This window comes from Salvelinus sp. IW2-2015, linkage group LG18 (assembly GCF_002910315.2).
Source record: "Salvelinus sp. IW2-2015 linkage group LG18, ASM291031v2, whole genome shotgun sequence".
Lineage (NCBI taxonomy): Eukaryota > Metazoa > Chordata > Actinopteri > Salmoniformes > Salmonidae > Salvelinus > Salvelinus sp. IW2-2015.
In genome coordinates, this window is record NC_036858.1 from 72,073,378 (window position 1) to 72,099,163 (window position 25,786).

Genomic DNA, 25,786 nt, shown 5'->3' on the forward strand with positions numbered 1-25,786 from the left:
GTAGGCTATACCCTCGTCTACTGCCTACATTAACCATGGAACTGTTGGAAGCCATAAGACTGATTTCACATTTGTCTCCAGCGATTATAAGGTCAAATAGATCTAAAACAAGTGTCATTTATATTTACAATTCCCTTATCCAGACGGCTTACATTTACCTAGCTTTTATCAATAGATATTTTAAAGTTGTAAATTACAGAGCATGGAGAATGGTGTCATTTCTATCAGAAACAAAGTATATGCTTTTTCCACTTGGAACCGGTTAGATTGCTGGACCCTTATTCATGGTTTCAATCAATCAATMAAATGTATTTATAAAGCCCTTCTTACATCAGCTGATGTCACAAAGTGCTTATACAGATACCCAGCCTAAAACCCCAAACAGCAAGCAATATAGATGTAAAAGCATGGTGGCTAGAAAAAACTCCCTAGAAGGGCAGGAACCTAAGAAGAAACCTAGAGAGGAACTAGGCTCTGAGGGGTGGCCAGTCCTCTTCTGGCTGTGCCGGGTGGAGATTATAACAGTACATGGCCAAGATGTTCAAACGTTCATAGATGACCAGCACAGTCAAATAATAATACTCACGTTGGTTGTAGAGGGAGCAACAGAMGGTGCAACAGGTCAGCACCTCAGGAGTAAATGTCAGTTGGCTTTTCATAGCATTCAGAGTTCGAAACAGCAGGTGCGGTAGAGAGACATAGTTGAAAACAGCAGGTCCGGAACAAGGTAGGACGTCCGGTGAACAGGTCAGGGTTCCATAGCAGCAGCGCGACCAGGTGGATTGGGGACAGCAAGGAGTCATCAGGGCATGTTATCCTGAGGCATAGTCTCAAGGCTCAGGGAGGGAGAGAGAATTAGAGAGAGCAAACTTAAATTCACACAGTACACCGGATAAAACAGGAGAATTACACCAGATATAACAGACTGACCCCAGCCCCACAACACATAAACTACTGGAGCATAGATACTGGAGGCTGATGCGTAAAGGTAGTGGAATTATGAGGGAATTAAATCAAAGTCTGAATACGGAGTATCTTTGATCTCCACCCAGAACGAATAGTGGGTAAATGAAGTGAATAGCATGCTATTCTCATGCTTAAATTCAAGGTCAGAATACACAGAGAGAAAAGTGCATAACAAGGGAATAACGTGCCATTTACCCGTGCTTAACTCGGGTCAGAATCTGGGCCTAAAACATTAATCTGGGCCTAAAACATTAATCTGGGCCTAAAACATTAATCTGGCCATAAAATATTAATCTTGGCCTGAAACATTAATGAGGAGAAGTGAATAATACTCCAATTGAGGGGAAGAGAGTAAATTGCCCTTTTGTGTGTGTGTGTGTGTTTTTTTTTGTGTGTTTGAGTGTGTGCGTTATGTTTGTCTGTTGCATAAGTATGTATGTACATGTATATATGGTGTAATAGCTGTTCTGTTTTGTCCATTTTTATATTTTCAGCTGCCCCCCCACGTTGTGTTCACTAAAGGGCGACATGTAACAATTTCATTGATATCTTCTCTGCCAGTATAATTTCAGTTGATCAGCAGAGTGACTGCTAGACCATGGATCCAGCCCCGTATTACCAGTTGATCAGCAGAGTGACTGACTGCTAGGCCATGGATCCAGCCCCGTATTACCAGTTGATCAGCAGAGTGACTGACTGCTAGACCATGGATCCAGCCCCGTATTACCAGTTGATCAGCAGAGTGACTGACTGCCAGGCCATGGATCCAGCCCCGTATTACCAGTTGATCAGCAGAGTGACTGACTGCTAGGCCATATTACCCTCCCCTAGACCTTTAACTGCACTATCATGCCTATTACACTTCTTGTGAACCTAATAGGATCTGAATAGCAGGTAATTGTTAAAACACAGCCCAATCAATATGTGGAACGCTCCACAGGGCTCAGCTTCAATCCAACCAAGCATTGATAATGAGAATAGCGACTGCCACCTACAATGATATGGGTTATTTAATATTTGCCTTTATCAATAAATCAAAATACTAGTCTGTCTGAAATGGTACCCTATTTCCAATACAGTGCACTCTTTTTGCCCTATACTCCTGTCCCCATAGGATAATGCTTTTTGGTTCCATGTAAAAAACTTTTTGGTTCCAGGTACAGCCATTTTGGGTTCCACTCTCTGTGTAAAATGTTCTACATGGAACTCAAAAGGGTTCTACCTGGAACCAAAAGGATTCTACTTGAAACCAGAAAGGGTTATTCAAAGTGTTATCCTTTGTGGACAGCCGAAGAATCCTGTTAGGTTCAAGATAGCACCTTTTATTCTAAGAGAGTATGTTGCCATTTCAGACAGACTATATAGGGAGCACTGGTGGAAAGTAGTGCACTATAAAGGGAATAGGGTGCCATTATAGACACGACGCCTAGACACGATTTTGAAGCATCCCTTAGGCTTCCCTTAGGACCATACCTTTCACTCTGTTTGTACTTTGAATTTTCACCTTGTATTCTCAACTGGTATTAATGCCAATGTCAATCTATTGTAAGTAAAGAATGATTTAAGAATTGAAGAATGTAAGAAGGAAGCCGTATTTTCACCAACCGATCAGCAGCCACAATGTAATGACACACAGGACATGGCTGGTTGTTTAACACTCGTGTGCTGCATGACCTCAACTGGTCTGCCTACCGTACCTCAACTGGTCTGCTTACCGTACCTCAACTGGTCTGCTTACTGTACCTCAACATGGGGTGCTTACCGTACCTCAACTGGTCTGCTTACTATACCTCAACTGGTCTGCTTACCGTACCTCAACTGGTCTCCTTACTGTACCTCAACTGGTCTGCTTACCGTACCTCAACTGGTCTGCTTACCATACCTCAACTGGTCTCCTTACTGTACCTCAACTGGTCTGCTTACCGTACCTCAACTGGTCTGCTTACCGTACCTAAACTGGTCTGCTTACTGTACCTCAACTGGTCTGCTTACCGTACCTCAACTGGTCTGCTTACGTAACTCAATGGTCTGCTTACGTACTCATGGTCGCTTACGTATCAATGGTCTGCTTAGTACTCAACTGGTTGCTTACTGTTACTCAACTGGTTGTTAAGTACTAACTGGTCTGTTACATCCTAAACTGGTCTGCTTAGTACCTCAACTGGTCTGCTTACCTACCTACAACTGGTCTGTTAACTATACTCAACTGGTCTGTTAATATACCTCAACTGGTCTGTTTGACTATACCTCAACTGGTTGCTTATACCTCAACTGGTCTGCTTACTTACATTCTTCTTACTCTCAACACAGTGGTCTGTTTACTGTATCAACTGTCTGCTACTAATGTCTGTTATCACAAGTGTCTGTACTACACATGTCTGACTGTCACTGTCTCTCCTCTCACTGCCTCATAATGCGCACACACACACACACACACACACACACACACACACACACACAACACACACACACACACACACACAACACACACACACACAACACACACACACACACACACACACACACACACACACACACACACACACACACACACACAGTATTTGTATTTATTAGGACCACATGAGTTCCTGCTAAGGCAGCAGCGACTCTTCCTGGACAAACAGTGAGGCTGTAGTATACATTATAATACAAATGTTAAACATAAAAATACATTTTACGACATATTTCACAATACATTAAGTGTGTGCCCTCCAGCCACTACTCTACTACAACATAATCCAGCTGTACGTGTGTGTAAAGTGTGTATGTTGTGTGTTTGCATGTGTGTATCTGTACCTGTGTGTGTGACTCTCCACAGTCCCCGCTGTTCCATAAATTGTATTTTATCTGTTTTTGAAATCTGATTCTACTGCTTGCATCAGTTACTTGATGTGGAAGAGATTTCCATGTAGTCATGGCTCAATCTAGTACTGTGCGCACCCATAGTCTGTTCTGGACGTGGGGGCTGTGTGCTAGTTGTTTAAACAGACAACTCAGTGCATTCAACATGTCAATACTTCTTACAAAAAAAGTACTGATGAAGTCAATCTCTCCTCTACTTTGAGCCAGAAGAGATTGACATGCATATTACTAATGTTAGCTTTCCGTGTACATGTAAGGGCCAGCAATGCTGCCCTGTTCTGGGCCAGTTGAAATTTTCACAAGTCCCTCTTTGTGGCACCTGACCACACAACTGGGCAGTAGTCTAGGTGCGACAAACAAGGGCCTGTTGGACCTGCCTTGTTGGTAACATTGTTAAGAAGGCAGAGCAATGCTTTATTATGGACAGACTTCTCCCCATCTAAGCTACTGTTGCATCGATATGTTTTGACCATGACAGTTTGGGTTACTCCAAGCAGTTTAGTTTCCTCCACTTGCTCAATTTCCCCATTATTCATTATTTAAGATTTAGTTGAGGTTTAGTGTTTATTGAATGATTTTTCCCAAATTCAATATTTTTTATTTTTGCAATATTAAGGACTAACTTATTTCTTGCCACCATTCTGAAACTGACTGCATCTCTTTGTTAATGCAACCGCTGTGTCAGATTTCAAAAAGACTTTACAGAAAAAGCAAACCATGCAATAATCTGAGTACGGCGCTCAGACGACAAATCAACCCAAAGAAATATCCGCCATGTTGGAGTCAACAGAAGTCAGAAATAGCATTATAAATATTCACTTACCTTTGATGACCTTCATCAGAATAAATCTTTGTATGGTGGATAGGATAATGCTTTTTGGTTCCATGTAAAAAACTTTTTGGTTCCAGGTACAGCCATTTTGTAAGTCGCTCTGGATAAGAGGGTCTGCTAAATGACTTAAATGTAAATGTAAAATAGGCTTTCAATGGAAAAACAGCCTTTCAAAATTATAGTACTTCCTGGTTGGATTGTCCTCAGTTTTTTTCTGCCATATCAGTTCTGTTATAGTCACAGACCATGAAATATTATTTACATCATCAACATAGGAAGCACTACAAAACCTCTTGTAGGACCTCTTATACACAATATTAGGTCCAGTCTTTGGAAGATATGGCTACCATATTTTGATCACTACATCCAAAGCATTTCAATACTGCTTTACAGCAGACTTCTGCAGCATTAGTAAAGATATGATCAATACATGTCGATTTCATTCCTGTGCTGTTTGTAACTACCCTGGTAGGTTGACTGAACCAGGTTGCAGGCACTGGCTACAGTTTGAAACTTTTTCTTGAGTGGGCAGCTTGATGAAAGCCATTCAATATTTAGGTCACCCAGAAAATATACTTCTCTGCTTGATAATGTATTAAATACATTATCAAGCATTTCACACATGTTATCCAGATACTGACTGTAAGAACTTGGTGGTCTATAGCATATTCCCACAAGAATGGGCTTTAGGTGAGGCAGATGAACCTGTAGCCATATTACTTATATTATACAGTATTTAACATGAGATCCTCTCTAAGCTTAACAGGAATGTGGCTCTGAATATAGACCGCAACACCACCCCTGTTGGCATTTATGTATTTTCTGTAGATGTTATAACCATGTATTGCTACCACTATATTATAACTATCAGGAATCAAGATAAGACCCATATGCAGACACGTTGAATAAACAATGGTTTACTAGTCCAAGGGGCAGGCAAGAGACAGGTCAAGGCAGGCAGGGGTCAATAATCCAGAGATGGGGCAAGGATACCGGTCGGCAGGCAGGCTCAGAGTCAGGGGCAGGCAGAGTGGTTAGGCAGGTGGGTACAGAGACGGGACAGGCGAGGGTCAAAACCAGGAGGGCGAGAAAAAGAGAGGCTGATAGAAAACAGTAGCTGACAGAACAAACGCTGGTAAGCTTGACAAACAACACGAACTGGCAACAGACAAACAGAGAACACAGGTGTACACACACAGGGGATAATGGAGAAGATGGGTGGCACCTGGAGGGGGGTGGAGACAATCACAAAGACAGGTGAAACAGATCAGGGCGTGACAATAGCATGTATCATCTAAAAGAGTTTCAGAGATAGTCAGTATATGAATGGCATCTGTTACCAGCAAGTTATCAATTTCATTAACCTTGTTTCTTAGACAACATATATCAATGTGGGATAATTTAGGCTCTTTTCTGYGATGTTTGATTGTTGTGATTGTTTTACTAAGTGGCTTATCAGAAGTAGACATGGCAGTGATATTTATGTTTGAGCTGATAGTGCAGGGTGAGCTGCACACAGTGGACTTCCTACTAGGGCACACCGCCTCAGTTCTAACTGAATAACTCTGATTCATAGACACATGATTACTGCATACAGTAGCTATACGATCGACAGAGGCATTCAGGGGATTTTGAGGGACATACATTAGGATACTTACATTATGACTTCCAACACTCCTGGGACAATGTACATTTGCTGCAGCACTACGACAACTCAGCGACACAATGGTAGGGATTATCTGAGCTGGGATGGGGTCATTGATAAGTCATTGTCTCAAAGCAGCCTTGAAATGTGTGGACAGAATCCAGGAGCCAAGACCTGAAATAATTGCCACATTTTTGGAATCTTTCAGAGCTAGAATCAGTTCTTTAAAATACATTTTCAGCAGTTCCAAGCTAGCCCTCCTGATCTCGTTTGACCCCACATGGACTACGACAGCGTCAGCCCCCGGTAGCTGCCATAGAACGGTAGAAAGCAGCCTTGTAATGTCCTGTACTTGTGCTCAAGGATTTCTGCCCCGGGAACCGAGATGTTTCTCACCATAGAGCTGCCGATGACGACAGCTGGTGCAACGACTGAGGAGGTGCGGACGCTCTTTCACCTCGAATGGCCTCACAGACCCTCCGAGGATTGATGGGCGGTGAGGCACAATGGACCCGTGCCAGCTGTAGAATACATTGTGGCTGATGCAGGGGCGGGAGTCTGAGACACTGGTACCTACACGGTCCAATGYGGGGGGGCTCTGAAGACCTCAAACCAAGTTAGAGGCCACCGGAGAGGGAGACAGAACTGAGGTCTGATTGTTAGGTCTAAGTCAAAAGCAGGAAATGGTGTGTCTGTGTGTGGGGGTGGGTGAGGGGAGGACAGCTGTCACTCACTTATACTGATTGAGGATGGAGGCTCAGGGGCTTGAGAGAGAGTCTTAAAGCTTAAAGAGAGAGGAGAGGAGAGGAACAGCCAGTGAAGGGCCAAGATCCAGTCAGGCTGAATTACGGCCCCTTGTAGTGTTCTCAGATGTGTAGAATAGTACTTTTAAAGAGGGATCGATGGCCTGACAAATTGCTCCGGAGAGGTACCTTCTTTATTGGGCCGCTCTGTGTGTGTGTGTGTGTGTGTGTGTGTGTGTGTGTGTGTCTGTCTGTAGCCTATGTATCACTGCATGGGTACCTGTGTAGTGGATGTATGTCATGTGTATATAAACCTGTAGTGCTTTGTATGTATTACATTCATGGTCTTTGAAATCTGTGGTCCATTTGTGGTGGGTTTATTGTTGGATGGTGATTTAAATAGCTTGTTATTTTCGTCCAGATCTCTTCCTAAATTGCTTGGCTAGCGATTGACCGACCATTGTCCCCTCCCTGCCTGATGCTAGCTCTTTCCAATACTGACCCCTGAAAGAGTGGAGCACAATACTTTATTTTGAGGTTCTTCCTGGGGGTCCACAGGCATCTTTCGTTTTTTTTTTACTCTTTTGTTCCATGGATCTTCACCAGCTAAACTCTTGTCTCTTAGAATGTTTCATGGCTAAAAGAGAACTGAAAATTGGCAGCTTTCCAATGGGTTTATTAGCTTGAAAATGTGTAGCAGCAAAATTAATTGGACTGATTTTATTTTGGAGCTTTGGTGAATCCGACACAGAATATAACTCTTTCTCTCTCTCTATCCACCCCTCTCTCTTTCTCTCTCTCTCTCTCTCTCTCTCTCTCTCTCTCCACCCCTCTCTCTCTCTCCACCCCTCTCTCTTCCTCTCCTTTTTTCCCCTTTCCTCCCTCCTATTCTCGCTCTCCCATCCCATTTTGTAATAATTGTAATTATGCTCTCTCTCTCTCTCTTTCTCTGTCTGTCTCTGTATGCACTGAATAAATGCAACATAATACTCTGAAAACTCACTCCTCCATTATACAATTACTGCCTTTCCATTCACAAACACAACAGAGCCAGCTACAGAGCCTTGCAAAAGTATTCATCCCACTTGTTGTTTTTCTTATTTTGCTGCATTAAACCTATAATTTAAATTGATTTTTATTGGGATTTCATGTAATGGACATACACAAAATAGTCCAAATTGGTGAAGTGAAATGAAAAAAATAACTTGTTTAWAAAACTTATACAGAAAAAACAAACTGAGAAGTGATGCGTTCATATGTATTCACCCCTTTGCTATGGAGCCCCTAAATAAGATCTGGCGCAACAATTACCTTCAGAAATCACATAATTAGTTAAATAAAGTCCACCTTTGTGCAATTTAAGTGTCACATGATCTCAGTATATATACAGTACTCCTTTTCCGAAAGGCCCCAGAGCCTGCAACACCACTAAGCAAGGGGCACCACCAAGCAAGCGGCACCATGAAGACCAAGGAGCTCTCCAAACAGGTCAGGGACAAAGTTGTGGAGAAGTACAGATCAGGGTTAGGTTATCCAAAAATATCCCAAACTTTGAACATCCCATGGAGCACCATTAAATTCATTGTACATTGTTTTAAAGAATATGGCACCACAACAAACCTGCCAAGAGAGGGCCGCCCACCAAAACTCATGGACAAGGCAAGGAGGGCATTAATCAGAGAGGCAACAAAGAGACCAAAGATAACCCTGAAGGAGCTGCAAAGCTCCACAGTGGAGATTGGAGTATCTGTCCATAGGACCACTTTAAGCTGTACACTCCACAGAGCTGGGCTTTATGGAAGAGTGTCCAGAAAGAAATAAGCAAACATATTTGGTGTTCGCCAAAAGGGTATGCATGTGACTCCCCAAACAGATGGAAGAAGGTACTCTGCTCAGATTAGACAAACATGTTGCTTTTTGGCCATCAAGGAAAACGCTATGTTTAGCGCAAACCTAACACCTATCATCACCCCGGGAACACCATCCTCACAGTGAAGCATGGTGGTGGCAGCATCATGCTGTGGGGATGTTTTTCATCAGCAGGGACTGGGAAACTGGTCAGAATTGAAGGAATGATGGATGTAGCTAAATACAGGGACATTCTTGAGGGAAACCTGTTTCTGTCTTCCAGAGATTTTAGACTGGGACGGAGATTCACCTTCCAGCAAGACAATGACCCTAATTATACTGCTAAAGTAACACTTGAGTGGTTTAAGGGGAAACATTTCAATGTGTTGGAATGGCGTATTCAAAGCCCAGACCTCAATCCAATTGAGAATCTATGGTAAGACTTAAAGATTGCTCTACACCAGAGGAACCCATCCAACTTGAAGAAGCTGGAGCAGATTTACCTTGAAGAATGGGCAAAAATCCCAGTGGCTACATTTTCCAAGCTTATAGAGACATACCCCAAGAGACTTGCAGCTGTAATTGCTGTGAAAGGTGGCTCTACAAAGTAGGGGGGTGAATACTTTCACAAGTCACTGTAATGTAAACAATCCAGGCTTTTTTTGCCAATGGAATGATGGGTTTTGGGGGTTTTCATTTGAACAGCAATGGTGCATATTTGCATTGTATTATGATGTAACAGTAGAAGGGTTTCATCTTCAACGTGTGAAGCATAAACCAAACCAGAAGTTCTGGTAACAGAGTCGCTACCTTCTGATTGGTTTAGGCATGTGTGACTTTGAGGAATTTCCAGCAAAGTCCTAAACAAGGCAAATACGCAGTGAACTTGAASTTGGTACACCACCATGTCCACATTACCTGGTCCACACTACCTGGTCCACACTACCTGGTAAACTAACTGGTCCACACTACCTGTTACACTACCTGGTACACATGACCTGTCACACACTTACACTACCTGGTACACTAGACCTGGTCCACATACCTGTACACTACCTGGTCCACATGAACTGGTCACACTATACCTGGTACCACTACCTGTACATTCCGGTCCACACAACCTGGTCCACGGTACCGGTCCACACTACTTGGTACACTAAATTGTCCACACTACCTGGTCCACACTACCTGATACACTACCTGGTCCACACTACCTGGTAAACTACCTGGTCCACACTACCTGGTCCACACTACCTGGTCAACTAACTAAGTTGGTACACTACCTGGTCCACGCTACCTGAGATACAGGTAAGAACTTTAAGTTGGTACACTACCTGGTACACTACTGGTCCACCGCTACCTGAGATACAGGTAAGAACTTGAAGTGGTACACTACCGGTCCACGCTACCTGAGATACAGGTAAAACTTGAAGTTGGTACACTACCTGGACAACACCTGTTCCACACTACCTGGTACACTACCTGGTCCACGCTACCTGAGATACAGGTAAGAACTTGAAGTTGGTACACTACCTGGTCCACACTACCTGGTACACTACCTGGTCCACGCTACCTGAGATACAGGTAAGAACTTGAAGTTGGTACACTACCTGGTCCACACTACCTGGTACCTACCTGGTCCACGCTACCTGAGATACAGTAAGAACTTGAAGTTGGTACCTACCTGGTACACTACCTGGTCCACACTACCTGGTACACTACTGTCCACGCTACCTGAGATACAGGTAAGAACTTGAAGTTGGTACCCTACCTGTACACTACTGGTCCACACTTACCTGGTACACTACCTAGTCCACGCTACCTGAGATACAGGTAAGAACTTGAAGTTGTACACTACCTGGTACACTACCTGGTCCACACTACCTGAGATACAGGTAGAACTTGAAAGTTGTACACTACCTAGTCCACGCTACCTGAGATACAGGTAAGAACTTGAAGTTGGTACACTACCTGGTACACTACCTGGTCCACACTACCTGAGATACAGGTAAGAACTTGAGACAAGGCTTCCTGTTGCTTTCTGGGGCACCGTGAGTAGCAGGTCACAAGGTGTTTATGCATACCCTCTATGTGGTAGGCTACAGTCAGTATCAGTAATGCAGTAAATTGGAGGACCAGCCCTTAACAGAACAGTCTTTCTTTGTCAATGGCCATATCATCCCATTTTATCACCACAAGTCAAGTCCAAACTGAATGTGAAMTGTTATAGCCTAACCTTTTTGAAATCTTCCTTTATATTCTGTACAGCTACATCAAATCAAATGTTATTGGTCACATACACATATTTATCAGATGTTATTGCGGGTGTAGCGTAATGCTTGTGTTCCTAGCTCCAACAGTGCAGTATTATGTAACAATTCACAACAATACACACAAATCGAAAAGCAAAATAATGGAATTAAGAAATATATACTAAATATTAGGAAGAGCAATGTCAGAGTCCGGAGTATGAATATATATATACTGTATGACATGAGTGAAACAGTATGTAAACATGATTAAAGTGACCAGTGGTTCCATGTACATAGGGCAGCAACCTCTAAGGTGGATAGCTAAGCAGCCGAGCTACAGGACATGTAGGAGTTGTTCCTCGTCCCTCACTTCTCATGTAAAACTCAATGCCTCTATCTCTCTCTCTCTTTTCGTCATCTTACAGGAAAAGAAGACTATGTGGCGACCTTCAAGGGATCCGAGTTCTTCTGCTACGACCTGTCCTTGAACCCGATCCAGAGCAGCAGCGACGAGATCACCCTGTCCTTCAAGACGTTACAGAGGAACGGTCTGATGCTTCACACGGGGAAGTCTGCAGACTACGTCAACCTGGCCCTGAAAAACGGAGCTGTGTCGCTGGTCATTAATTTGGGGTCTGGAGCCTTTGAAGCTCTGGTGGAACCGGTCAATGGGAAATTCAATGACAATGATTGGCATGATGTCAAAGTTACAAGGAATCTACGTCAGGTAACAGTACAGAGGGGGACTGCCATGGAGACCTAGTATTAAACTAGTTTAGATGAGCCACATTTGATTGAATTTGATCATTACAATCAAGCTATTTTAACTATTTTGGAATAAGTATTTGGATTGATTAAAATAATGATGAGGAAGGTGGTGCTGCATTTGAGGAGGGACACATATAGACCAATGGTAGGCATCGATAGAGAACAGACCATGGAATATCAGAGGCATCAATAGTGGAAAGACCATGTCAAAAAGATCACATTTCTTACCGAGTGTCACTTTGTTCAGAGAAGCGGATCTCTGAGTCATCGCTTTATTTTCCCTCTATAGTTGTGACCACAATGAACAGCCTCTATTGACTATTAGAGGATCAGCCTTCTCCTTGGTGACCTCTGGGTCTTTGGCTGCTTAACACATGCTATTTTTACTGAAAATACAAAGCACGCGAAGATGGGTTTTTCTGTTAGAATACAGCTTGGACAGATTGCTACAGTTACGCCCCCCAAAAAGTAAACCACTGAATTAAGAAACATATAAGCAACACAGTTTACAAGCGACACAGTTTGCTTTACGCCATATAGGTGGAAGTACAGAATATAATGGCTTTCTTTTCACTTGAACAGCATCCCACCAACACACTAGCTCAGTAGATGTGTTTCTGCTCACAGCATCCTCCAACACACTAGCTCTCTAGATGTGTTCCTGCTCACAGTTCATCCCACCCAACAACTAGCTCGAGTAGAATGTGTTTCCTGCTCAAGCAGTACCCAACGGCCAATGCACACTAGCTTGCAGTAATGTCGTCCTGCTCAGCTATCATCCCGACAATCACACACTAAGCTCTCTGAGATGTGTTTCCTGCTCACAGCATCCTCCAACACACTAGCTCTCATAGATGTGTTCTCTGCTCACAGCATCCCCAACACACTAGCTCTCTAGATGTGTTTCCTGCTCACAGCATCCTACCAACAACCACTAGCTCTCTAGATGTGTTCCTGCTCACAGCATCCTCAACACACTAGTCTCTAGAATGTGTTCTGCTCACAGCATCCTCACAACACACTAGCTCTGCTAGATGTGTTCCCTGCTCACAGCATCCACCAACACACTAGCTCTCTAGATGTGTTCCTGCTCACAGCATCCCAACCAACACACTAGCTCTCTAGATGTGTTCCTGCTCACAAGCATCCTCCAACACACTAGCTCTCTAGATGTGTTTCCTGCTCACAGCATCCTACCAACACACTAGCTCTCTAGATGTGTTCCTGCTCACAGCATCCTCCACACACTAGCTCTACTAGATGTGTTCCTGCTTCACAGCATCCTTCCAACACACAGCTCTCTAGATGTGTTCCTGCTCACAAGCATCCTCCAACACACTAGCCTCGTAGATGTGTTCCTGCTCACAGCATCCCCTACAACACACTAGCTTCTCTAGATGTGTTCCTGCTCACAGCATCCTACCAACACACTAGCTTCAGTAATGTGTTTCTGCCCAGCATCCTCCAACACACGAGCTCTCTAGATGTGTTTCCTGCTCAAGCATTCCCACACACACTAGCTCTCTAGATGTGTTCCTGCTCACAGCATCCTCCAACACACTAGCTCTAGATGTGTTCCTGCTCACAGCATCCTCCAACACACAGCTCTCTAGATGTGTTCTGCTCACAGCATCCTCCAACACACTAGCTCTCTAGATGTGTTCCTGCTCACAGCATCCTCCAACACACTAGCTCTCTAGATGTGTTCCTGCTCACAGCATCCTCCAACACACGAGCTCTCTAGATGTGTTCCTGCTCACAGCATCCTACAACACACTAGCTCTCTAGATGTGTTCCTGCTCACAGCATCCTCCAACCCACTAGCTCTCTAGATGTGTTTCTGCTCACAGCATCCCCAACACACTAGCTCTCTAGATGTGTTCCTGCTCACAGCATCCTCCAACACACTAGCTCTCTAGATGTGTTCCTGCTCACAGCATCACCAACACACTAGCTCTCTAGATGTGTTCCTGCTCACAGCATCCCCAACACAACTAGCTCTCTAGATGTGTTCTGCTCACAGCATCCTCCAACACACGCTCTCTAGATGTGTTCTGCTCACAGCATCCTCACAACACACTAGCTCTCTAGATGTGTTCTGCTCACAGCATCCCTCAACACACTAGCTCTCTAGATGTGTTTCCTGCTCACAGCATCCCCAACACACTAGCTTCTTAGATGTGTTCCTGCTCACAGCATCCTCACAACACACTAGCTCTCTAGATGTGTTCCTGCTCACAGCATCCTCCAACACACTAGCTCTCTAGATGTGTTCCTGCTCACAGCATCCTCCAACACACTAGCTCTCTAGATGTGTTCCTGCTCACAGCATCCTCCAACACACTAGCTCTCTAGATGTGTTCCTGCTACAGCATCCTCCAACACACTAGCTCTCTAGATGTGTTCCTGCTCACAGCATCTCCAACACACTAGCTCTCTGATGTGTTCCTGCTCACAGCATCCCACACACACTAGCTCTCTAGATGTGTTCCTGCTCACAGCATCCTCCAACACACTAGCTCTCTAGATGTGTTTCCTGCTCACAGCATCCTCCAACACACTAGCTCTCTAGATGTGTTCCTGCTCACAGCATCCTACCAACACACTAGCTCTCTAGATGTGTTCCTGCTCACAGCATCCTCAACCACACACTAGCTCAGTAGATGTGTTCCTGCTCACAGCATCTCCAACACACTAGCTCTCTAGATGTTGTTCCTGCTCACATGGTAGTGGATTGTTTCTTTTGAAACACCACACCGACAAAGAGTTAAAAAAATTATCTAGATAATTTGAGTAATGTTAAAATTGAATTGATTTGTGAAAACATTAAGAATGTATAATGAAAGTGCATGCTCAACAGGGGAATCAAATTATCCTTCTCATTTTGTGTCAGGGTCTTCTTTGCTTTATCTCATTGCAGTAAAGTGATCCTAAAGTCCATCAATAAGACCAAAATGGAGGTACAGTACTGTAAGATGAGATCCTGACCACCGACATCCCAACGGATGGGATTGGTCGGAATCGTGGTCCAAAACTGGTCTTGAAAATCATGAAAATTGTCCAATGAAAATGATTATGTAATTAACCCAAAGCATCCAAAGATAAAGAATAACGATCTGAAGGACTTTCGTTAAAGAGGGTCGACTGATGCGCTTTAGGCATTCTCTCTTATGAACCATTTGATGTCTGTCAATCATACCGTGTCAGAGGGGTGGGGGTTGGGGTTGTTGATGCCTACCCAGGCAGTCCGGTCTACGAGTCCGGTCTAGGGAGTCACCAATCGATCCAACGCTGGCTAGCTCACTTCCACTTGTGGAGGCATTTTCGCTAGTCTTTCTTAGTCTGCTTTTTATCTTGTAAAAATTACTTATTTTGCCCTTTTTTACTCTATGTTACTAACATGCTTTGAAAAACAACAACTAACATGTCATTCATGGAATGTGTCATACTACTAACCAATCTCTTTTTTTAATGTTTATTAACAACAACAACAACAACAACAACAACAAACTCAGCAATGTACTAACTTTTGGTAGTTAACCATCATCTCTTTTTTGAGTAACTATCGTTATTCTGTTCACAGTTTTTAATTTCCTTTCTCCCCCCTTTTCCACAAAGCACTCAGGCATTGGACACGCTATGGTAAACAAACTACATTGTTCGGTAGATATCATTCTAATTGTTTCTTAGTTTGGGTTTGCCGTGTGTTTCTTTTCTATCTTTTCTTACTGTAGACGTCATTAACAAAAAAAGGGGAACTGCGGTTGGTACTCTTTCTGCTTACGTTTTGACCTTTTTATTTTTACTATATTTTCATCCGTTGGTTGGTTTTCACCACTTCCTGTTATTTTTACTTCCTGTCTCCTGTCCAATCACGTTTTTAGGAGCATCGTTTCGAGCCTTTTGCATCAAGCAGTGGTTAACAAAGGAGGACCCATGTCTGACTCCTGCCTGGCTGGCCTGATGCTCATTGGCTCAGCCAGTGTTCTATTTCCCATTCACTCTGCATGGCATGCATTCTGAATGCTGCGCTGTACGCTGCACATGCTCACACTTCCCGACCACTCGTCCAGTCCAGCTGTCGTTGTCATTGGTGCTTTTAATTTTTTTTGCACGATCCACCAATCCTGTGCTTTTGCATACCTCCGACACAAGCGCAAAGTGTCGGACCAAAACAATTTTTCCTTAACCTATTAACTAACACCATCTTGGGGAACATTTCTTTTTGTGTGCTCACATGCAAAAGGAAAAGACAAAAACACCTTACTTTTGTCTTTCTGAAAAAACTAATTTTTGTGTATTACGCTAAACGCTAAACCTGTGGTTGTGGCTTCTACTCGCTTGCTGCTTTCTATATCTAACCCAGTCGCACGCTGTTCTTTTCTTTTCTTTTTATTAGAAAACAAACTGCTTATTAACTTTTACTAATATGTAACCCTAGCGAAACTAACCTAGATAACATTCTACTAACACCATTTTTGTGTCTGCTGAAATTCCTTTTGAGTTGCAGTAGGGGCTAACTTACTAACACACTTAGTCTGGGGCAACTAACTAACTTCCTAGCTAACTAGCTTTATCAATTCCTTGGGGGGCTAGCAGTCTACATCTCAAACTACTAATCCTAAACTGGACAAAATAAACAAAAAAACAAGAAAAAAATTAAAAACAGACATGAAAATGGGTTTCTATAATCTTTACCAAAAATCTATAGAGGAAAAACAATATTATCACAGACTCAGAGACTATATATCAGAGGCAGAAAGCCGCTGGACTGAGAGCTCTGATAGGCTATCAGAGTATAGCGTGTCCTTTCCCTGTGCTTTGTTGTCTAGGTAACTATATCCGTGGATGGGATACTGACCACCACAGGGTATACTCAAGAAGACTACACCATGCTAGGCTCCGACGACTTTTTCTATGTTGGCGGGAGTCCTAGCACGGCTGACCTGCCTGGATCACCTGTTAGCAACAACTTTATGGGTTGTCTGAAAGAGGTAAACACCCACACACTGCACAGTGCTCTCAGGGTAGAGGAAGTGGGCATCACACCACACACTGCACAGTGCTCTCAGGGTAGAGGAAGTGGGCATCGCACCACACACTGCACAGTGCTCTCAGGGTAGAGGAAGTGGGCATCACACCACACACTGCACAGTGCTCTCAGGGTAGAGAAAGTGGAGTGTACAGTACATCACTGGGAACACGCAAGAATGTACTTTGTGGAATGCATTTTCTTCTTAATGCCTTTGATCCATCAGTTGTGTTGTGAGAAGGTATGGGTGGTTTACAGAAGATAGCCCTATTCGTAGGTGTGTCTGATAGGTTCCCTATCTCCCAACCTCATAACTAGCTATCAAGAAGCCATTTCAGGCTATCAATCAAGTTAGAGTAACTAGCTTGTCTAACTATCTTACCTGGCATGCCTGCTGGCAGGGTTGGTAGACGTTCAAAAAGCAAGACATAACTAAATGTACTGAATAAGTCTCATATTCCTTTAAATCTTTTAGCCAGAGCTTAGCAGAGAAGCATTTTTCTTTAAAAAAAAAACAGTCTGGATGATACAGAATGCTCAAGAGGGATGTTTAGATATGTGGACAAATATACATATTTTTTTTACATGAAGTTAAGCACGATGATTATAGCTCTAGATTGCAGGAAAAAAGCTGTTTCAGGTGTTTGAAAAATGGTAAATTCTCCAATTTACGGACAGGGGGATGAAGCCCCCCCAGACCACACCCCTCTGGACCACCCCCAGTCATCCTCACATATATTAATCGCCCTCAGATTTTTGGGGTGCATGCTGCCCCTTGTTTTAAGTCAGTGCCAAAACTGTCCCAACACTCCATACATCTCCCTGTCATACTTCAGAGGGGGTGTTCCTGCCAAGACAGTTGTGTTTTCAGAACCTAAAGCAAGAGTTCTAAATCAGTTACAAAATCTTTTGGTGAACACACATGCTATATATATGAGTTATAATCAAAAGATAGACGCTGTGCCGTTTCGGGAATATCAGGATCTGTCAATTCAAGATCTGACAGTTCTCTGTAGTTTCCAAAGACGCTTCGCAATAATATTTTACATATTGAAGATATTCATCCGTCCTGGACCATGCTGATAAAGGGAGTTGTTTCAATTTTCCATTTCTACGTTATTTTCTGCTAAATATTACATTGGGTGCTTAATGGGATGTTGACCCCAAAAATATGTTCACATCAGCAGCCACCAAGGAATACAGTCTACTCTCCAGACGTGACATCAGCAGCCACCAAGGAATACAGTCTACTCTCGAGAAGTGACATCTTCAGCCACCAAGGAATCATCTAACGCTCGTACGAAGTGAATCAGCAGCCACAGAATACAGTTACTCTCGAGAAATGACATCAGCAGTCCACCCAAGGAATACGTCTCTTCTCTTGAGAAGTGACACTCAGAGCCACCAAGGAATACAGTCTAATTCGAGCAGTGCATCAGCAGCACAAGGAAACAGTCTCTTCTCGAGAATGACATCAGCAGCCCACAAGGAATCAGTTCCTCTCGAGAAGTGACATCAGCAGCCACCAAGAATACAGTCTACTCTCGAGAAGTGAATAGCAGCACCAAGGATACAGTCTCTCTCGAGAGTGAATCAGCAGCCCCAAGGATAACAGTCTACTCTCGAAGAGTGAATCACAGCCACACGGAATACAGTCTACTCTCGAGAAGTGATCAGCAGCCACAAGGAATACAGTCTACTCTGAGAAGTGACTCAGCAGCCAAGGAATACAGTCTACTTCGAGAAGTGACATCAGCAGCCACCAAGGATACAGTCTATCTCGAGAAGTGACATCAGCAGCCACCAAGGAATACAGTACTCTCGAGAGTGACATCAGCAGCCACAAGGAATACAGTCTACTCTCGAGAAGTGACATCAGCACCACAAGAATACAGTCTACTCTCGAGAAGTGAATCAGCGAGCCAACAGAAAGCTCCGAGAAGTGAATCGTCGATAGTCTTCTCGAGAAGTGAATCAGCAACAAGATCGTTCTGAAAAAGCCAGCCAAGGAAATGCGCTTACTCTCGAGAAGTGGACGATCAGAGCCAAGGAATACATCTTACTCCTGAACGTGAACATATCCATTCATCTTCCATCGTTTTTTTTCTCTATTATTTTCACATCTTCTCGTCTTTGCATCTCCTCTTTCCTTTCTTTCTCTCTTTCTCTGTCGTCTGCTCTCTCTCTCTCTCTTCTCTCTCTTTCTCTCTCTCTCTTTACTCTCTCTCTTATCGTTCTCTCTCTCTCTTTCTCTTCTCTTTTTCAGTAGCTTTTCCTCTCGTTCCTCCTGTAGTGTCTACATTTCCTTTTCTTCTCTCCTCACCCCAGCCAAGGGTGTCATCCTCACGAAACCTAACAGAAAAGTTATCATGCAACGGAGTCTTAATGAGCAGTCAGGGTGCAGACCACATGTCCATGCTCCATCTCTTCCTCATTAGGGCTAGGAGCTCGTTAGGGGCTAGAGCTCATTAAGGGGTTCTATCTCATTAGGGGCATGCATGTCTTCGTTAGACGGGTGCTTCTGAGATGATACATGGAACCGCGTCCCAAATGGCATGCTATTGCCCTAGAGTTCTGGTCAAAACTAAGACTCTATGTAGGGAATAGGGTGCCATTTGGGATTCAGACATGGTGTAAACACTGCCATCTGGTTGGTGGTGCCCTCCTTGCAGTCTGCTAGTCTGTGTCCCCATTGTCACCCTATTCCCTATATGGTGCAAAATTGTTGACCAGAGTAGAGAATATGGAAAAGTGTAGAATTTGGGCTGCACAGCTAGTCCTGTCAGTCCACCACACCAAATCAAATCAAATCATATTGTATTTGGTGTGGTGGACTGACAGGACTAGCTGTGCAGCCCAAACAGGGGGGCACACTAGAGAAAACAAAAATCCTCCCGAGTCTTCTGTGTTTTTCTAGGCTGGGATCAAGGCTGGAGTGTGCTGGCAGTTGGCAGTGATGCATGCTKCCTATAGTTGCTATGAAGTGTCCCAGAGGAAGAGAGCCTAGATGGGATACAGTTTTGTCAAATTCACGTCAAAAGTAGCTAACCCTAACCCTTTTGCTAACATTAACCGAATTATCTGAACCTGCTACAATCATTATCTTAACCTGCTGCATAAGTGCTCCTAAATCTGCCACAAAAAGTCAACTTTGACAGAAGCTGTATCTTTTCTAGACAAAACCCTGTTCTGTAGGCAATGGTCGCAGGAAGATGACATATGACATATGGTCAAGCAGTGGTCAAGCAGCAGCAAGTTGCCTTGACAACTCTTATGATGACATGTTCCTGTGGCGTAGTCACACTGTTCCCACATGCTTCAAGAGGGCCACAATTGTTCCTGTTCCCAAGAAAGCTAAGGTAACTGAGCTAAACGACTATCGCCCCGTAGCACTCACTTCCGTCATCATGAAATGCTTTGAGAGACTAGTCAAGCATCATATCACCTCCACCCTAACTGACACCCRAGACCCACTCCAATTTGCWTACCACCCCAARAGGTCCACAMARGARGCAATCGCKATCACARTGCACACTGCCCTAACCCATCTGGACAAGAGGAATACCTATGTAAGAATGCTGTTCATCGACTARAGCTCAGCATTTATCACCATAGTACCATCCAAACTCGTCATTAAGCTCAAGACCCTGGGTCTCGACAACGCCCTGTGCAACTGGGTCCTGGACTTTCTGACGGGCCGCCCCCACGTGGTGAGGGTAGGAAACCATCTACATCCCGCTGATCCTCAACACTGGMGCCCCACAAGGGTGCGTTCTCAGCCCTCTCCTGTACTTCCTGTTCATTCATAACTGCGTGTACGTTCACGCCTCTAACTCTATCATCAAGTTTACAGACGACACGGTGGTAGGCCTGATTAGCAACAACGACGAGACGGCCTACAGGGAGGAGGTGAGGGCCTTCGGAGTGTGGTGTTAGGAAAATAACCTCACACTCAATGTCAACAAAACAAAGGAGATGATCGTGGACTTCAGGAAACAGCAGAGGGAGCACCACCCTATCCACATCGACAGGGCAGTAGTGGAGAAGGTGGACATTTTAAAGTTCCTCGGCGTACACATCACGGACAAACTGAAATTGTCCACCCACACAGACAGCATGGTGAAGAAGGCGCAACACCGCCTCTTCAACCTCAGGAGGCTGAAGAAATGTGTTTTGTCACCAAAAACACTCACCAACTTTTACAGATGCACAATCGAGAGCATCCTGTCAGGCTGTATCACCACCTGGTACAGCAACTGCTCTGTCCACAACCGTAAGGCTCTCCAGAGGGTAGTGAGGTCTGCACAACGCATCACCAGGGGGAAAACTACCTGCACTCCAGGACACCTACACCACCCGATGTCACAGGAAGGCCAAAAAGATCGTCAAGGACAACAACCACCCGAGCCACTGCCTGTTCACCCCGCTATCATCCAGAAGGCGAGGTCAGTACAGGTGCATCAAAGCGGGGACCGAGAGACTGAAAAACAGCTTCTATCTCAAGGCCATCACACTGTTAAACAGCCATCACTAACATTGAGTGGCTATTGCCAACATACTGACTCAAATCTCTAGCCATTTTAATAATAAAAAATTGGATTTAATACATTTATCTGTAGTCACTTTAAACAATGCCACTTTAATTAATGTTTACATACCCTACATTACTCTTCTCATATGTATATACTGTACTCAATACCATCTACTGCACCTTGCCTATGCCGTTTGGCCATCGCTCATCCATATATTTATATGTACATATTCTTATTCATTCCTTTACAGTTGTGTGTATAAGGTAGTTGTTGTGAATTTGTTAGATTACTTGTTATARTTTACTGCAGGGTCGGAACTAGAAGCACAAGCATTTCACTATACTCGCATTAACATCTGATAACCATGTGTATGTGACCAATACWATTTGAWTMGATTCAATTTTGATTTGACAAACACCAGTCTTAGCTGCTGCTGTACTGTTCTATTGTCATGACAAACACCAGTCTTAGCTGCTGCTGTACTGTTCTGTTGTCATAACAAACACCAGTCTTAGCTGCTGCTGTACTGTTCTGTTGTCATGACAAACACCAGTGCAGTAATAGCCTAGATGTCATGGCTCCAGTCTGATAACAAATTAGTGCAGTACCTTTCTCCTGTGACTGTAAGAGAACGGGAGAGAGAGAAAGAAAGAGAGGGAGAAAGCAGGAAAGAGCACGAGAGAGAGAGTGCAAGAGAGGTGTAAAAGAGAGGGAGGGAAGGGAGAGAGAGGGGGAGAACGGATGAGATAGGCCTGCCCAAAGCTCCTTGGGCCCTATGTGTTGACTCAGTTGACTCAGCGTTACTAAAGACTCTCCTCTCCTGGCTCCAGTGTTAATAAAGCCTCTCCTCTCCTGGCTCCAGCGTTACTAAAGCCTCTCCTCTCCTGGCTCCAGCATTACTAAAGCCTCTCCTCTCCTGGCTCCAACGTTACTAAAGCCTCTCCTCTCTCTCCTGGCTCAGCATTACTAAAGCAACTCTCCTCTCCTGGCTCCAGCGTTACTAAATACTCTCTCTCCTGGCTCCAGCGTTACTAAAGCCTCTCCTCTCCTGGCTCCAGGTGGTTTATTCAATAGCCTCTCCTCTCCTGGCTCCAGCGTTACTAAGCTCTCCTCTCCTGGCTCCAGCGTTACTAAAAGCCTCTCTCCCTGGTCCAGCGTTACTAAAGCTCTCCTCTCCTGGCTCCAGCGTTCTAAAGCCTCTTCTCCTGTCCAGTGTTACTAAGCCTCTCTGCTCCTGGCTCAGCGTTACTAAATCTCTTTCCTCTCCTTTCCAGCATTACTAAGCTCTCCTCTCCTGGCTCCAGCGTTATAAGCCTCTCTCTGGCTCCAGCGTTACTAAAGCCTCTCCTCTCCTGGCTCTAGCGTTACTAAAGCTTCTCCTCTCTGGCCTCCAGCGTTACTAAATTCTCTCTCTGGCTCCAGTCGTTACTAAACCCTCTCTCCTGGGCTCCAGCGTTACTAAACTCTCTCTTGGCTCAGTTACAATCTCTCCTTCCTGGCTCCAGTGTTTACTAATACTCTCCTCCTGCTCCGCTTCAGCTCAGCGTTACTAAACCTCTCCTCTCCTGGCTCAGTGTTACTAAATTCTCTCTCCTGGCTCCAGTGTTACTAACTCCTCTCCTGCTCCTGGCTCAGGTGTTACTTAAAGCCTCTCCTCTCCTGGCTCCAGTGTTACTAAATCTCTCCTCTACTGGCTCCAGTGTTACTAATCCTTCCTCTCCTGGCTCCAGCGTTACTAAAGCCTCCTCTCCTGGCTCCAGCGTTACTAAATCCTCTCCTCCTGGCTCAGCGGTTCTTAGCCTCTCCTTCCTGGCTCCATAGCAATTACTACAAAGCCTCTGCTTCTGCATTTCTGCAGGCCTCTCTCCCGCTCTCTCTCACTCTCTCTCTCTCTCTCTCTCTTTTCGCTCTTCTCAGCTCCTTTAGAGATATCATTCCCCTCCCTCCTATCTACCTTACACTCCCTCACAGCACACCACTGGCAAGAGATTGTTCAAGTTTGGTTTCTTTCTCCCACCATAGGTTCATCAATTTTTTCATGGTGTATCTTTAAACATGGCTTGAAAATTTTACTTGGCTCCGCTTACAATTTCTGAATGACCTACGCTTTTATCAAGCTGGTTTTAAAAGTGTTTCTCAAAGAGATAAGAGGAATATCATAAAATCAAACTATAGAACTGTATCCAGTTCAGTTTAGTTTTTCTGTACTATTTGTGTAGAGTTTTTTATATTAAAAGGTTTCGATTGTTCTCACCGTAGGCTTCAGACTGTAATTGATAGAAGTCTATGTACAGAATGGACTGTAGGGATCTTTATTTGATCAACTCTTTCTTGCTGAAAATTTCCGTACAGTTCACCTACTGAAAGTCTGTTGGATACACTACGTACAGTCCATTACTGAGCTCTGTGGAGACAATACAGTACAGTCACTAACTGGAGCACGCGTAGAGACAACTACTACAAGTCCACTACTGAAAGCACCATAGAGACAACTACGTATAGTCATACTGGAAGCATCGTAGAGACAACTACAGTACGTACTACGAAGCTCTGTGGAGACATAATCAGTACAGTCACTACTGAAAGCTCTGTGGAGACAACTACAGTACAGTCACTACTGAAGCAACCGTAGAGAAACCTACAGTATAGTCACTAATGAAAGCACATAGAGACAACTACAGTAACAGTCACTATGACAGAACACGTTAAGAGACAATACAGTACAGTCTACTGAAGCTCTGTGGAGACAACTACAGTACAGTCACTACTGGATGCCTACTGTGGAGACCAACTACAGTACAGTCACTACTGAAGCACCGTACAGACAACTACAGTACAGTCATACTGAACTCTTGGAGACAACTACAAGTACAGTCACTATGAAGTCTGTGGAGACACATACAGTACAGTCACTGACTGAAGCTCTGTGGAGACAACTACAGTACAAGTCACTACTGAAGCACTGGTAGAGACAACTAAGTACAGTCATACTGAAGCAAACGTAGAGACAACTACATACAGTCACTACTGAAGCGTAGAGACAACTACAGTCACAGTTCACTACTGAAGCACCGTAGGACCCTACATACAGTCATACTGACGACCGTACGAGACAACTACAGTACAGTCACTACTGAAGCTCGTGGATACAACTATCAGTATCAGTCACTACTGAAGCTCTTGGAGACAACTTACAGTACAGTCCACTACTGAAGCTCTGTGGAGACAACTACAGTACACAGTCACTACTGAAGCTTGTGGAGAACAACTACAAGTACAGTCACTACTGAACTCGTGTGGAGACAACTACAGTACTGTCCACTACTGAAGGCTCTGTGGAGACAACTACAGTACAGTTCACATACCTGAAAGCACCCGTAGAGAAACTCAGTACAGTCACTATGAAGCTCTGTGGAGACAACTACAGTACAGATCACTACTGAAGCACCGTAGAGACAACTACAGTCAGTCACTACTGAAGCACCGTAAGAGACACTAACGTACAGTCACTACTGAAGCACCGTAGAGACAACTACAGTACAGTCCTACTGAAGGTCTGTGGAGAACAACTACAGTCAGTCACTACTGAAGCTATCGGTGAAAACTACAGTACAGTCACTACTGAAAGCACCGTCAGAACAACTACGTAAGTCACTACTGAAGCTGGGACAATAAGTCGACGAAGTTGGAACAACTAACAGTACAGTCACTACTGAAGCTCTGTGAGACCTACAGTTGTCACTACTGAAGCTCTGTGGACACTACGTACGTCATACTGAAGCACCGTAGAGACAACTAACAGTAACAGTCTACTGAAAGTCTGTGGAGACATACAGACAGTCACTACTGGAAGCACCGTAGAGGACAACTACAGTACCTCATACTGAAGCACGTAGAAACTAACAGTACAGTATACTGAAGCACCGTAGAGACAACTACAGTACAGTCACACTGAAGGTCTGTGGAGACAATACAGTACAAGTACTACTGAAGCTATGTTGGATGAAACACTAAGTACAGTCACTACTGAACGCACCGTACAGACAACTACAGTACAGTCACTACTGAAGCTGCTGTGGAACAACTCGTAACAGTCACTATGAAGCTCTGTAAGAGACACTACAGTCAGCCCACACTGAAGGCTCTGTGGAGACACTACAGGTACAGTTCACTATGAAGCTCTGTGGAGCAACTACAGTACAGTCACTACTGGAAGCACCGTAAGCACTACAGTACAGTCATACTGAAGCTCTTGTGGAACAATACAGTACAGTCAGTACATGAAGCTCTGTGGGAGCAACTACAG

The 25,786-nt window shown here is 44.1% G+C and overlaps 1 protein-coding gene and 1 long non-coding RNA gene across 2 annotated transcripts in view; both read left to right on the top strand.

Annotated features, from left to right (window-relative positions):
* The window catches only part of LOC139029192 (uncharacterized), a 1,029,896-nt gene that overhangs the window by 523,673 nt on the left and 480,437 nt on the right, over positions 1–25,786 (top strand). The window lies entirely within an intron of this gene.
* Positions 1–25,786, top strand: part of LOC111978019 (neurexin-1a-like) — a 347,413-nt gene that overhangs the window by 311,763 nt on the left and 9,864 nt on the right. The window contains exons 5-7 of the mRNA XM_070448207.1: positions 11,574–11,875; positions 15,535–15,558; positions 16,749–16,910. Of these exons, the coding sequence (XP_070304308.1) occupies positions 11,574–11,875; positions 15,535–15,558; positions 16,749–16,910 (488 nt within the window). The remainder of the gene's footprint in view (positions 1–11,573; positions 11,876–15,534; positions 15,559–16,748; positions 16,911–25,786) is intronic.